Source organism: Halyomorpha halys, unplaced genomic scaffold (assembly GCF_000696795.3).
Source record: "Halyomorpha halys isolate HHAL.00 unplaced genomic scaffold, Hhal_1.1 Scaffold968.1, whole genome shotgun sequence".
Classification (NCBI taxonomy): domain Eukaryota; kingdom Metazoa; phylum Arthropoda; class Insecta; order Hemiptera; family Pentatomidae; genus Halyomorpha; species Halyomorpha halys.
In genome coordinates this window covers 56,529-73,211 of record NW_027114226.1, presented here as the reverse complement: position 1 = coordinate 73,211, position 16,683 = coordinate 56,529, and the positions used below count along the sequence as shown (strand labels likewise).

At 30.7% G+C, this 16,683-nt stretch overlaps 1 protein-coding gene across 1 annotated transcript in view; it reads right to left on the bottom strand.

Moving 5' to 3' along the window:
* Sec16 (Secretory 16) overlaps positions 1–16,683 on the bottom strand; it is a gene marked incomplete at its 5' end in the record, with an annotated part of 44,549 nt that extends 27,866 nt beyond the window's left edge. Inside the window, 18 exon segments of the mRNA XM_067051453.1 lie at positions 110–358; positions 440–654; positions 1,215–1,332; positions 1,510–1,679; positions 2,917–3,088; positions 3,204–3,321; positions 3,739–3,889; positions 5,030–5,112; positions 5,262–5,490; positions 7,372–7,520; positions 9,542–9,616; positions 9,793–9,861; positions 10,494–10,598; positions 11,268–11,394; positions 11,560–11,679; positions 14,167–14,337; positions 16,061–16,184; positions 16,278–16,683. Of these exon segments, the coding sequence (XP_066907554.1) occupies positions 110–358; positions 440–654; positions 1,215–1,332; positions 1,510–1,679; positions 2,917–3,088; positions 3,204–3,321; positions 3,739–3,889; positions 5,030–5,112; positions 5,262–5,490; positions 7,372–7,520; positions 9,542–9,616; positions 9,793–9,861; positions 10,494–10,598; positions 11,268–11,394; positions 11,560–11,679; positions 14,167–14,337; positions 16,061–16,184; positions 16,278–16,683 (2,851 nt within the window).

The window sequence follows — 16,683 nt, the reverse complement described above, 5'->3', positions numbered from 1 at the left end:
GCAGTTCAGTTAAAAGCTTGTAAGAAGTAATAATCTTCTTCAAGTATAAATAATAATCACCATCAATAGGTGAAGAGACAAATAATTATCATGCATGAAAATAACTTACAGGTAAATTTCGAGATAGCTGTTTGAGACTGGAAAGCCAATCCGGATCTCTTTCCGTATTTCCGGAAAGTGCTAGAACTGGATCGAACATTTTCAACCTCAATGAGAAATCAATAACAGTTGTGAGAAGAGACTTAACAACAGGAGCTGTACCACTAAGCATTTCTTGAGCAAGAAACTCACAATATTGTAAGGCATTACGGATTCGTCCACTGTCTATTAGGCGAGCCGCCAAGATTAATTTGTAAACCTGTGAAGAAAATTATTATATTTAAAAAAATAAAATAAGAACATTAAGCTCTGCACAGATGTAATAAATATAAATAAAAACCTGTAGAGTAGGAATGCTGAACAAAGGTTGCCGTAATTTCAAACCATACTCATAACACATGGTCAACATAATAGCCCTGCAACTGGCAAATTTCGAAAATTCTTGATTAGGAGATGAACCAAGTAAAACTAGTTGGGCATCTGGTCTAAATTCCGAAAATTCAACTTGAGCAGTGACATAACAGAAATGGGAAGCAAACAATCTTCCACTGGCATCTGAAAATTGAGGGTATACACATCATTTAACAAAAAAACTACACTACAATAATTTGAGGCTGGTAGAAATTATCGAGATATCGTAAATAAGGGTTCTTTTATTATTTTTTTAAAATTACAATCTATACAATAGAAAAAAATTTGAATGAAATAAGGTAAATTAAATTAATTTTAAAAAACAGGCAGTTTAAATAATGGGGAATACTTTAGCCATACATTTATTAATCTTACTTTAATTAAAACCATTAGGATTCTGGGCTGATTGTCATGAAGATTAATTTTGCTTGTATATTTTTAAAACATTCAACTTATATATAGATGACTGTATAATGAATTAAGTGTTTAGAAAAAAAAAATATATATATATATAAGAATAATAAGTTCACAGAAATATCAATGTGTGTGTGAAGGTGCCAATAAAGTGTGTGGGAGAAATATAGTGTTTTGCTTTTTAAGGTCACAAATTGTTCCCTTCATTTATGTATTTTATACATACATAATGTAATATAGATTGTTTTAATTTATTTTCTAAAATATGTTTTAGACAATATTCTACTCACTGAGAGAATCTCCTAAAGTGATAATCGCCTGCCGGTCTAAATTAGCGTTTCCAGTGGGGTTGCTTAAAATCATGGCAAGATGAGGCCTCCAGTCAGACCATTTCTTATCAGCACAACACTGTCAAATAATTAAATTTCATTAAAATAAAATAAAATTATAGCCAGAAAAACAATATGATTGACTAATTCAACTTCACAACTTTTAGAGTTTAGAATTTTACTAGCACACTTGAAAAAAGCCAAATGAGGTGTGATACAATTCTTAATGAATAACAATATAAGAAGGGTATTATACCGTAGCTGCTTGGGGAACAAAGCCAGACATTAACTGATAAAGTGTCTGAAGAGGATCATTATGAGCTATACTGTTAGCAAATCTCAACATAATATTGTTATGTGTCCTTTCATCCATCTTTGAAGCAAGAAACAAAGCATGACCCCATGCATCGTTATCAATAGCCCAATCTAAAAAATATTAGAAATACTCATATTAATATTAATATTTAATTAATCCTTATGCATTATAGTTCAACAAGGTATTATAACTGCTATGGACTGTTTGCCAAAATGTTTATTTTCTTATATCACTATCATCATGATTGGCGCAACAACCCGTTACCAAGCCTGGGCCTCCTCTAGTAGCTTCCGCCAGGCCGTCCTGTCTTCTGCTTCAACTCTCCAGTTACGGGTTTCCAGAAGGACCCGGGCATCCCTAGATACAGCATCCAACAATCTTAAGTTCAGCCTCCCCACTCTTCTCTTTCCATTTAACTGCTTGGATAGGACCTTATTTTGGATGTCATCACCATGCATCCTCACATGACCTGCCCATCAGAGTCTATCCAACCTTATATATAAACTTGACATCATTGCCTCTGTACAAAACCGATAGCTCCACGTTCTTCCTTCTTCTCCATACATTCCTCCTTCTACATCCACCCTCTCTAACAGGTCCAAATATTTTTCTCAAAATGGACCTCTCAAAAACCAAGTCTTGCTTCATTGACTTTAGTGAAGGTCCAAGCCTCAGATCCGTATGTAACAAAGGGACATACATGTGTTCGATAGAGATTAACCTTGGTCCCATCAGAGAGCAACCCGCTTCTGAAATGTCTTGCCAGGCCAAAGCAGCATCGGCTGGCAGCAGCGTTCCTTCTGCTAATCTCCTGAGAGATATTGTTTTGGCTATTCATTTCAATTCACAGGTACATGCAAGAGCGTTGCCTTGTCTCATGCCACAATTAGTGTCAAAGGAGTCTGATAAGTCATGGCCGATGCGAACAACATATTTTGAACCAGTCATAGACATCTTCACCAATCGTATGAATGAGTTTTTTCGGAACGTTCATTTCTTCTAGGGCTTGGTGGAGTTCTGGACGGGTTATACTGTCGTAGGCGGATTTAAAGTCCAGGAAGAGATGATGAGTGACATATGAGTATATCACTAAGCAAATCTAAATGCAAAATAATTGAAATGGCAAGTAAATGTTTCAATACAAAAATATAATTATTTATACCGTTATTATATATTGTACTTCTAATAATTACAACTAAATGCTTAAACGATTGCTGTTATTGGCAAGTACAACAATCATTTTATATAGTATACTATTAGTTTTAAATTAAAAGATTTTTTTCTCACCTCAACAATGAAATGAACATGGATAGAAAATTATTAAATTTAAAACAAAAAAGAAAATACCTAATGCTTCAGTTTTATTCCCCTGTTGAAGCAATTCCCTAAATCTTGCAGTTACTTTTTTGCTAGAGACTGCCGGAGGGCCTGCCGCTTCTTCGCCAGATTCATTTCCATTTTGGATAGACTTTTTATAACTATCCATTAATAATTCAGCTACATCACTTCCATTTACCTCCTTAATACAAAAAAATACTGTTACTAAAGATATTAAGTAGTGATAAATGAATATTTATGAATCAACGCATTCCACCAACATTGGATTTTTAATAAAAATTTAAACAAGTACAAACCCCATTTCCTTTAACAGTCATATGGATGAGATCGTAGAGAAGTTTCTCAGAACTCTTAACAGACCGGTCTGAAATTCTCTTTAGATATTGAAGAACTGTATTCCTATGAGTTACACCCCTAAAAAACAAACATAGCAGAAGTTAATTAATGGACATTATTCAATTTAACTAAGAAGAAATAAAGTTAAAAAAATCAATAAGAAGGTAAATTTGAACAGACTGAATGGCATTTTTGTCTAATGTTACGTTAATAAGTCTCAAAAGATTTTTTTTTATTTTTCTACTTCCCTCCCCTCAAGCCTAAAACTGATTACCAGAACCTATAATAACTTAAACTTAAACTAAACTTGAAACAACTTATAAATAACAAATAGCTGACAAGATTTTTTTCCAAACTGACATTTAAATATAGTAACTTTAAGGACAACACAAATTTATAAATATGTATCAAAATAGAATTAGTTCTTAAAAAATACAATTAATTATACAAAAATCTAGATAGAAATGAAAAAGCCAAGAAATAAGACTAACTTACGGAATAAATGGACCAGGACTTTGGAAAAAGTCTTCTGTATCACTGTCAAGTGAAATCTGTGAAAGATGACAGATATTAACAGTGGCTCGTTGTTTGTCTAATGGATAATGTGGATCTACAACAATCAAACGACCTTGTCCATCCATGTTTCCTAAAAATATATGTTACACAGCATTAGTTTCATAATAAAATGGATATTTTCAGTTTAAAAAATCTAAACAGAAAAGAGGCTTTGAAAAATATAACAATTTAATAATCCTTTCAACCCGTAACTTATATCCTAATAAGCATCTTTGAGAGATAATTGAACACTCTCAGCGAAGTTTTTATACTAAGGATTATATGTTGTTATTTTTCATTATAAGAGGTCATAGTGATTACAATAAATGAAAACGAGTTAAATAGATAGATAAAGTTTAAAAAAAACAGACATTAATAAAAACTTTAAAGAATGATGTTAAAATTTTACATGTAATTTGATGTTTGTAATAATCAATCATTAAAAAACTTCTAGAATTAATACCCATAAGTATTAGAAAAAAAAATAACATGAGAGATCTAATTGAAGTAATCATTGATGACAATAAGCTAGTTCTGAAAACTATAATTCAAGTTGATATTTAGGTATTAGCAACAAAGTAAAATTCATCAAAAATAATTAGTAATAAGTGATACACTACATAACCATTAATTTTTTTTTTTCTATACAAAAGTAGTTTAAAGAAATAGAAGTAGAAAGTTCACAATGAAAAAATTAAATTTACACTGAAAAGTAATGTGAATCTTTCTCCTTCCAAGAACCATCATGACCCAAATTTAACTTCTTAATTATAATAACCCCTCATTCAGAAAGGAATAAAAGGTCTACTTCACTAAATTGTGTATTATTAGAGTCTCTGTTAAAGAAGGATATCAAAACATATACAAATTTACTGAACTCATGGTTTTTATTTCAAATTTGGATCAACTCACTGAAAACTTTAAGTCAAAACAAGAGAGATTATATTATTGTATATAGATTAATATAAATATGAATGAAAAAAAGGCTACCATCAAGTTTATTTAAACTTGTGGGAGGGGGAGGGGTACAAGTGCTGCCTTGATAATTTCTAATAAGAGAAAATTTGTATGGGGTCCTGAAAGTTTAAAGAAGTTTCAATCCTAACGTACATAAGACAATAATGAAACAGAACTTGACTAATGGTATAGTGTATTAAAAATAGTTAAAGTGGATTGAAAACATCTATAGAATGTCAGGATGGTAAAATACAAATATATATTTGCCATGTACCTCTAATATGAGCACTGTCATACAATCGAGGAGTATAATCCACTTCTTCTTCCCTGGTAAGATCATCCACTATTTCTTGAGGACTAAATAAAAAAAAAAAAATTAATATTGGATTAATTGCTTTACGATGGAAATCATAATAGAATTATATATCTCTGATAAACAATGTTGTAAAGGGAATGGATAAAAAGATGAGAATTTAGGGGATTTGAAAAGAAGGATTAGTACTTACGTTGATATACCCTGCCTTTGATGGGAGGAGCTTTGCCCAGAATGAACAGAGGCCCTATCACTTGAAAAAGCACGCCCAGAGGACTCTTGCCCAAATCTTCCCTGCATGTACTGAGAATACCATGCAGCGTATCCAGCAGGATCTATATGTCGCATCCTTTCAAAATATTCTGCAGTTCTTTGGGAATATTTTAAATTATAATCATGAAAAGCTGGTGCCCCAGCTGGATCTGAAAAACAAATAAATAATTTATGAGTAATTATATAAAAATGATAATTGAATCAAACTGACTGAAACAGTTTAATTCATCTGAGACTCTAAAATATTATAAACACATCTAACACTTAAATCCAACACATTAAACACTCTTTCTTGGAAAAAAGTAATATAATTCTAATCAAGAAGATAATATGAAAAGGAACATCCAGTTTCAAATTATTATTCTTTCAAAGAGAATATTTTTACTTATGATGTATGGGTTCAGTTTTAAAACACTTTGACATGAAAGATGATTTTTTGTGACTTCTAAAATAGTAATATAATAATTTGAAAACCATAACCTCGCAGTTATACTTACCCATAGCTAACTGCTGTTAGTAAACACTAGCATGGCCACCAACCCAATGGCTTAGGCTGCCCAAGTCAAATTACCTGTCAGCCCCAGTACCCAACATGTCCCCTAGCTCTGATCCTATACCTCCTTATTTGTCTCAATGGCTAACTACCAACTGTCTCCTGACCTATGAACCCTGGGAGGTCTACCCACCAATAATGTTGCAAGCTAATACAAGTCATTTTGAACATAAATTGTATAGAGTATATATATTTATTGTATAGAGCATTTATAAATTTAACATTCATAAGCAGCGATAAATTTTCCCAACAAAACAAATTTAAGATGGATTCTCATTTAAGCTCTTGTCCCAAATAGATAATTGATCTGACGCACCTTACTCAAAACAACAAAAACAATTTATGAGAAACCTACAATGTTTTGACCATCATTGAAATTCTTCATTGGAGCTAAATAAACAAGATATAAAAAATATTGTAAACTGTGGTAGGACTATAAGATAAAATAAAGATGATAAAATTGAAAAAAAGAAAAAAAAAAAAGAATGAAAAATCAAAACAAAAATGAACAGAGGTAATAATATTACACTGAATACAGATACTCGAATCATTGGGATGAAAATTATTTTCATAAGTCAGTTAGTACAAATTTATTTGTTAAACTGCTTTTATATTTTTGTATCATTTTAAAGATAGACTCTGTTCTAAAATTTAATTTTTATTATATTCTTTTTGATATAAAAATTAAATGTATTGGACTGCGAGAGGGAAAATGGCGTAATAGCCCACTTCCTGTGGCATAAGAAAAAATTAAGTTTTATTATATTCTTTTTAATTTAAAAATTAATTTTTAGTATATTCTTTTTTAACTATATATTTTTTTTTTGTTATATACATAATTTTTACTATGACATTAATTAAATGTCCATATGAAAAAATTTCCAAAAGAAATGGATGTACTTAACAAATAAGGAATATTAGTTCTTGAAAATGGGGAAACCTAAAATGATATACAAATATAAAATATTGATAACATTCTAAAAGTAGTTTATATTTCACCTCAACATCTTAATAAAAAGAAAACCTGCAATGTGGGTCGAAACACTGATCTTAATAAATAGTTTGTTGCTATTTTATTTAAGAACCTTTTTAACCACCTTTCTTGACCATCTTATGATTAAAATTTTTAAACCTTCACCAAGTTGAAACATCAATAACTAGGGCATAACAAATAAAGCCTTCCTGAACTTTTGAGAATCGAGGGATAATTAGGGTGAAAATTATTTCCAGTAGTCAGTTACCACAAAATCTAAAGATAAGAAAATGCTACAAAATATATTTAAACTATTTATATTAAGTAAAATATTTACATATAATATAAATTTTTTATGCACAATATTTCTTTGTGAGAGTGCGGATTTTTACCCATGTAATTTCAAGTAAAAAGGAATACAGGTTGATTAGAATCAAAATTCCATTATTATATTTTTAAAGATAATAAATAAAAAGTATTAAGGAGAAATAGCATAAAACTTACATAGGTCATGGTAGTAATGTCCATGCATCATTCTCATGGAATGTTTTATTTGATGTCTGTAATCAGAGCCTGATCTTGAAGATGGCCTAGAGCGCTGATTCTCTCGATAATAATCATCATATTCTCGCCCATAATAGCGACGATGAGATCTGACAAAAAAAATAAAATAAAAATTATATACCATAAGAAAATAACCTGTCTTATTTCTATTATCAGAGATTTATAAACAGAATTCAATACATAACGTTTAAACAAGAAGAAAATCAATGATTAATAAGAGCAAAAAATATTATTATCTTAAAATTTATTTGATTGTGTATGTATAAATAAAAACAATCAAGAGAATAACATCTGTATATCATTCAGAGAAAAACTTACTTTTTCTGTTGGATAACAAGTGAAAATTGACTTCAGATTTATTAAATACATCTTCAATTTTTAATTAAATTAAAAAATCAGTCCTATAACAGCATAAGTAGAGTATCGGGGACAAAGATAGGTTAGGGTACCTAATCTGTTTCAGGGAGAGACCATAGATAGTAATGTGCTTCATTAACTTTATTACTGTCATGTAATCATTTTAAGGTCCTTCTACACGTTTGTCAAACGTGGCAAATTCGGCTGTGCGCAAGTGTGTGGATGAGTTATTTGGATTGACTGGTACAAGTTGGCCTGAACCATCGAGTGTCGTTTTCTGGGCACAAATCAAAGGGCGCTGTTGCTGCATCTACACATTTTGTTTTCAGTTTGCATTGCTTTAAAACTGCCAAGACATTAAAAGATAAGACATTATATGACTAAGTAATTAACGCATTGTAGTTGGAACACATAAAATTACGTTTTTATGACCGCCCTCTTTGCACTATATGTGCATAAAGAGCAGATCATGTAGTAATATGTTTTTTTTTGGAATGGTGGTAGAACACGGAAAACAAAGCTAATACAAGTTACAATATGTAAGTATGGTATGTTGTTATGCTGCTTATTTTACATAATACCACTCAGGTATAAACATTCCCACAATAGATAAGGTATGGGATGGTAAAGTCATAAATAATAGCGATAAATGGGCTCATCAATGGGCGAATCTACAAATTTTGAGTTGTTTTATTTTTAGTGAATTCGGGTAGTTATCGGTGTTTAGACATCTCCTTAGGAAGAATGGTATTTTCCACATTGCATGTATATATACCTATATTTATATAGGTCATTATCTATAACCTATATTCCTGATAAATACATTTCCTCTTATTTCACCTACCTTTATTTTGTTCCTTTTTTAAAGGAAAATACAGTACATCAAATCTAATAGCCGAAAAAATTCAAGAGAACAAAACAAGCATGTAGATACCAACTTTTGTTGCTGCCTTTGATAAACAAGTATTTATAAGAGTCTTGGATTTGTGGCATGTGGTAAATGGGTATATCCACCATAAGGATTGAGTAAAACCAACAAATGTCTTTGAAACCATGGTTTTCATTCCGCCAATGGCCAGCAATTTGATGTCTAGCAAATTTAGAAGAAAGGTTCAGAACCAGAATAATTTAGATTTTATTAAAAAAAAATTGAATATATATTTTTTTTATATAGATAAAACATATCTTCTGAAACATGTCAAGCTATTAAAGTTTGAGTTGGATATGGAGCAAAATGGATTTAACTATCTAGAAACCTACTTTATTCCGAGCCATTATTATAATCTTGTACAATTCACTTCAATGAAACAACTTCTTACTGTTGATAATTCATCTGGCCTAGGAAGAAAAAAATGAATGAACAGATGAAATGAAATTCCCATTCTGGCTATTTAAATAATAATATAAAATTCTTTTAATTCCTAATCTTAAAAGTGGAGGACACTAGAAGAATTTCGTTCATCAAAATACCATCACATAAGCATATGCAAAACAAAGAAAGTGAGTTAAATATTGTTAGTTTAATGCAGCAATATCACACAAGCAGCGATTATTAAACACAATGTTGAATAAGATTTTGACAACTGTTTATAAAAATATATATATAATTAATCCGACATCTACTGTTCGTAGTACTAAAGGTTTTACCAAGCGTAGACTCAAGAATACCTGATGATGTAACAAAAATAACTATAGTACAAGAGAAAGTAGTTGCTGAGAGAAGCAAATTAAATAAAAATTAAATCATGCATACCTTGAATCATCACCTCGGTAATCTCTATAGTCCCTATAATAACTTCTATCAGGACTGTATTCTCTTGTCCTCCGGCTGGAATATATATTATAAAAATAATAAAATCCAATGTTAGTTTAATATCAAATCCAATAAAAAAAAAAATAAATATATTAGTTCTTGTTTCTATAAAAAAAAAAATCATGAACATTAATCAGATATCATGCCATGCCCAGAAACATTTTTAAGTCAATGAAAATATTTTATATTACCTTTCTCTTCCACTTCGATGAAAACTTCTTCTTTCCTCATACTCTTCATCACTTCTATATTCAGGAGATCTGAAACATCAATCAAATAATAATTGTTTAAAATAAAAGAATCTAGATCGTGGGATAGAGACAATTAGAGGTAATTGATTTTTTATCTTAAATAATTCTCAGCAAAAAGTGTGACTAGCATCATGCTCTAAATGCCTGAGAGTGATCAGAGAGGTGTGGGTCTCTAAGGAGCTACGAGTACTTCTACTGTGGCAAGCAATGGGGGCTCTTTTCACTCAGTTTCATTATAATCTCTATAGTAATAAATATTTAAGTTCCAAAGCACTCTCAAAACACAAAAGGGGACAGATAGTTCTTTTCGTTAATATAATTTGGGTTTGAATTGAAACTCAATAAAATATACACTTTATTACTTTTGATATAAAGTTATATAGTAGTTATAAGAAATTAGAACAGAATATACTCTCAAGAACTAATGGGAATTAAAAACTTTTGAGTTGAATAGCATCTCAATTTTTGAAAATCTTGAATGAATGTTTGAATGGAGATAAAGAAATAAGATAGAATAAATTGAAGTCCTAATCTACTAAGGGAGAACTAAATGACAAAACCACTACACTATCATTCTTCCATTTTTCTTAAATTTAAAAAGAGAATGTATAAAATTAAGATAAGTTAGACCTATAAAGTACCTTTGTTCTCGACGCCTTCTCGGCCTATCATCTCGCCGACGATGATCTTCATTTCTTCTATCACGATCACTAGAATAGTCTCTCTCTTCTTCTTCATAACTGCTGCTAAAAAGAAAATTATCTAGAATATAATAAATCTCTAAAATTTTTGTAATGTATTTCACATATACAGTAATATAAATTACACTCAATAAATAAAATTATACCGATATAGGATACAAATATATAAATAATAATCAAAGAAAAAATTGTATTATGTAAATATATATTTGTATATGAAAAAATTTGTGTCAACAAGTATATGTAAGAAGGGGTGACTGGAGAATAAAAAGTCAGTGTATAGAGAGAAAGTTTTATGAAAGAAAAGTTGGATAAGAGCTAGAACTTCATTAAGAGAAATGACAATATTTGATTATGTCAGCTTTATTAAGAGTTCTTGTTAAAAAAAGATAGGTTTATGCGATGAGACTTGCTACAACAGGGTCCCATTGCGTTACTTTTTTTTTTTACAATAAAAAATAAATTTCTTGTTTAAGAGTTTATCGAATATTATTTGCTTAATTTTCTGGAAGATTAATACCATTGCAAACTTTGTTTAAATTGATTGATTCATCTGAACATTTTTCAATAATATTACACAGTTCATTTTCATGTCCATATAATTTGTAAATACATATAATTGTATTAGCTATAACAAGAATATTAGTCATCAGATTCTAAAGTTATAATCAGTAAGTTATTTAACACTATAGAGTTGTTTTTTTTTTCACTTACTCAGCTCTGCGATGCCTCTGGTGCCTTTTTTGCCTTCCAGGTTGTCTGTAATCATCCGAAGTGTTGCCACCACTTTGAACTTGTTCACCCACAACCATTCTTTCTAACCTTTCCCTTTCTCTTTCTCCTATGAATCAGTAAGTAAATAATTTGCTATGATAAACAATATGGAAAATTTGTAAAAAAAATATATAAATAATCAAATAAAGTATTAATTAACAAGCAGAAAATAGAAGAGGAAATTAATAATTTTGCACATATAAATTCAATACAATGATTGTTTGAAATGCACCTCTTGCAGTAGGAGCATCCTGGGGAGGAGTAGGAACCTGTCCCAGCACCACCCTTCCCTGAAGAGGCTCAGCTTCTCCAGGTACTTCTCTTCTTCTTTCTTTTTCATCATCCCTTGTTTCTGAGGAAGAGCAAAACAACATATATTACAAAATATCAGAAGAAAAGTGTATTTCAAAAGAAAACGAAAATGGCAACCAAACAGATGATGAAGGGTAACAACATATTTGGTAATAAAAAAAAAAAATTACAGTAATTTCAACTTTGCCTTTGAACAGCCCTAATGAAGCCCTGCAAAGTGGGGCGAAACGTCGGAAAATAAATAGTTGTAAACTATTTTTGTTTCTCTTTTGACCGCAACCCTGACCATCTTCTTATATATAAATTTTTACGGTCAACTATGTATACATATATATGACAGTAATTGTTAAAATAATACTCAATGTAATTTTTTAGGTCCTAATCTGCCTTAAAATATTATTGGTAATTAAATATTTATTAACTTAAGGATTAATTATCTTCTATTAAGTTTTCTTGATGATTTTGATTAAATATGTCGTATCAATATAAAATTAAGCTGTCTTTAAGATCAGCCAGGTCTTATCATCATGTATTAATGGCAACTATTATGGTCTTGTCTCGTGTAAGGGGGTCGTATATTTCATCTTTTCAAAGGAACAAAGAAGGGCTCAAAATGAATCTTAATATTCATATTCATGTTGTTAATGTATTAAACATGAACAACTAAAGGTTTCAATCATTCACGGTCAACTATCTCTCATGATTAACTAAAGGTTTCAGTTGCTAAAGAATTCTTAGGCATCAAAGGTAAGCATGAAACATTTTCTGATGATGATAATAGAAAAATTGATAGGGTACTTCTTGCATTTGACAGCTGGTGTAATGACATTAAAAGCTATTGTATGTTACAACATTTAAATTGTATAGAAAAGAGCAAATAATGCATGACTCATACTATGTTTTATTAATGATGTTCTTTGTTTCAAGTATAACATTATTCTTATATTTTCAGTAATAATTTGATTAGTCTACCCGTCACTAATACTGTTAGGTACATGAAATAACTACCATTGAATTGCACATGGGCATTCAGGAACAAAAAGACTATCTGAGCGAAATGTTCAAACCTTTAATTAAAGAACTAGGGACTCTTCAAGATGAAATACAAAAAAATAAAAAAATAGTACATTACCCAACTAATTACAACCCTTACAACCTAAGGATGTAGATGAATCAGCAGGATCAAGTGAAGAAATTTTTTCTGCCTGTGATATGAACAACAACCAACATGGAATAGGAAACTGAAATTACATATTTCACCGATCAGAAGTGAGCATGTAAGCATGATAGTGCTTACATGACGAATTTTTAAAACTCTCAAAAAATACTGCCATTATCTTTATGTGAGAAGATGGTTGGGGAAGAACACAAATAAGTTATTCACCAATTGCACCCCAACCATCTTCTACTCATAAATATATTTATATTACATTAACCCATCATTACCTTTAACTTAGTTTGTTTAAAAACAAATAAATAGTTCTCATTGGCACAAATGTATAAATACAAAATTTTAAAGAATTTTAATTTATAATCTTTTATTTTTTAAAGGAGAAAAAAGGAAAAATAGAAACATCCGACCCAAACAGAAAAAACCAAGATTATCTGATCTTTTCTGATTACAATATGGCTTTGTTATCTTCAGTTAAACTGTTGCTTTCTTAGCAGGAATGAAATATTCTCAGGTCAAGAAACTCTAAAATATAAGTATTTAATGCAACAGAAAAATAAAAAATTTTTATCATTAGATTACATCATCTTTGAAAATCACAAAAATAGCAATAACTTGAAACGGGGCCCAAAAATTTACAAAAAACTTGGAGAAGTACGTCAGGTGATAAGTGAAAATTGTGCGATGCATGTAACGCACCAGATTTTTTCCTGGGTTACGCAATTTTAAGGGAGGGATGATCTGGAGTATATTTCTGAATCACATTTTTTTTTTTTTTTTTTTTCATATCCTCCTGTAATGATGTTAGTGGGTATTTGGTACGTACATATAGGAGGTATGCTATATGTATAGCTGGGTGTTAAGGATACCTTGGATTGCCTTTTGGCATTATAAGGTTAGGTGAGGGGTCCAATGGAGGTTGTAACTTGGTAGGCTTACGCTAGTGGATTATTGGAACAGGGAGGGGCCGTTCTGCTTGTTCTGAATCACATTCAATCATCAAATTTTAATACATATCACATTATTGCAATAATGATTATGGGAATGAACTATAGAACAAAAAGTTTTTTGTTTTTTTTAAACATAATAACAATAGCTAAACTACATACAAGTCTATATTTAATAGTCATTTAGATTCAAATACATACTAAGATCACTTGTCATATTGATTTTCATTTGTAAAAAACATTAGACTAACAACTAGCAGAGACTGAAAAATGTATTAAAACTAGAAAATATTCATCTAAGAGCAATTTAAGTTCTTTATTCCCTTCCCAAATTTTAATTAAGAAAATGCTATAATTATAAAATATTTTGATAGTAAAAACCTAAATTAAACTAAATACAGTAAATCACCTGATTCTCCAATTGAAGAGAGTGGAGAACTATGCCTAGTTAAACTAGGGACAGAAGGAGTAGCGGGAACTTGATTGACATCTTTTTCTAACCAATTATCCATTTCAACCTTCCATGGCTCACACCCCTGACCTGTCACCAACCGATGAAGACCAGGAGGAGGAGCTTCTCCTGCAAAAAAAACTTTTAATTATTTATCAATATACTTTCCCATCATCTGGACTCATCTTATATCTATTGTCATCATAATGTCATATTTCCATTTAACCCATGTACATAAATATTTTGTCAGCCATTAAAATACAAAACCCCATTGCTATCACATAGCTCTTGTGACTCCTCACTTTATCTCATAAAATATCGAATATAAGAAAAAAGTAATCTTCCATTATGGGAGGGGGAGGGGAGAAATTGATAATAATAAACTATATAAACAAAGAAAAATATAGATAGCAAATATACATAAGAATAAACCTTAGATCTTTTGGTCTGGTAAGTTAATTACTTGTACTTAAAAAACTTGGGCTTTTGAATTGAAATCTTTCAATATTATGAAACAATTAGCAAAAACTGAGTATCTAAAGTTGTATCTGTACTCTTCATGGTTATAAAACGAATTTTAGTTTTCTAATCACAATAACTGATATTAGATACTCAGGCCAAAGAATGAAGTAAGCCAATCCCTCTCACCTTTCACTTGTTACCTTTTATTCTTATTTGTTAAAACATTTAAGGAATTTATTCGATATTAAAGCTATCATAAGACTAGAGGTAGTCTAGAGAGAAGAAGCATTAAGGGATACAGAGGATAAAAGCTTTAAAAAAAATTGTAATTCAAAGGAAAAAAAAAAAGAGAGAAAATATAATAAAGTGATACAATAAACTTATTATATAAGAAGATGGTCAGGGTTGCGGTCAAAAGAGAAACAAAAATAGTTTACAACTATTTATTTTCCGACGTTTCGCCCCACTTTGCAGGGCTTCATCAGGGCTAAAAAAGATTCATTTTTAAGATTGTAAGAAAAAATTAATCTTCCATTATGGGAGGGGAGGGGGGAAATTGATAATAATAAACTATATAAGCAAAGAAAAATATAGATAGCATACAATATAAAAAAGATTTATTCTTTTTAGCCCTGATGAAGCCCTGCAAAGTGGGGTGAAACGTCGGAAAATAAATAGTTGTAAACTATTTTTGTTTCTCTTTTGACCGCAACCCTGACCATCTTCTTATATATCAATTTTTACGGTCAACTATACATACATATATACAATAAACTTTTTAACACTTATTCATACATATTAAAGACCATATTCCTCTTCAACACTGTTCCCCATGTTGTACACCCTCCTATTACATCTTCTACTCCTAACAGTAACTCCTCTTACATTGGCGAAACAAAAAACCTCTTAAGAGACCACATCACCCAACAAAAATATTATATCTCTTCCCGTACTTTACTGTTACCTAACTCTCCGAACATTCTTTATCCTAAAACCATTCATTCGGCTTCGACCAAACTTTCATTCCAACCACTGTCCCTAACCATGACAAACGATTTTTCTCCAAAAGTATTTACATCCAATTGAAATCTTGTCTTATTAATTAACCACAAAACTTATCTATATTATAAATGATCTTCTTACAGTACTATTTGCATCTTATTAATTTGCTTGTACTGTTTCTTTTTTTTAAGTTTCTATCTACAGTTGTCATCTCAGTTTGTTTTTGAGCCCTGATTAAAAGTTAGTACAAATTAAATAAGTTTCACTTATTTGTGTTAATTTCTGTTGATCACACTCCCTCCTCTCCTCCTCCCTCTCATCCTATCTCCACATCTATGGCCAACTATAAACAGAAGAAATACTATAAAAAGAATAAAAGTTCGCTTACCTTCATCATTATTTTCTGTATTTTGTAAATAAGTATTACTCTCCTTCCGTGAAGAAAAATGTCCTGTTTCTAGATATTGGTTCCTATCCACTGCACAATGTTTTTGTGTTTCTTGTTCAGCTTGCTAGAAATCAACAACATGCCAATGAAGTACTTAAACAATAATGTATAAATGAATCTCAATAAATTATATTTAAAGCCCCATAAATAAACTTACTTCTTTAGCCGGATTAATTGAGAGAGCTTTTAAATCTTGAGCAATATTTTCTGTGTTGTCAGGATACTCCCGATTATCGGGGATTCGTTCTTGATTTTCAGGTAACAGAGTACTATGACTGGCTATAGGTGAACTAGCTGCAATAGGTGCCATGATATTGATATTTGTTACTTGATAAGAAGGGGGATTTCCAATATTAGGATTCATCTTTACAATACCATTAGAATCATGAGCTTCTGGAGGTGGTATAGTGTGATGATTAGGATTTATGCTAGGAGGTGGCATCTGCATAGGTGGGGTGATTGGATTCCTTTGTTGAGGCGAAGGAGTAAATCGTTTTGCCCTATTGTCAATGTTCTGGTTCACTTCATCTTTTATAGGAATTTGCTTCATCACTGAAGCCTGG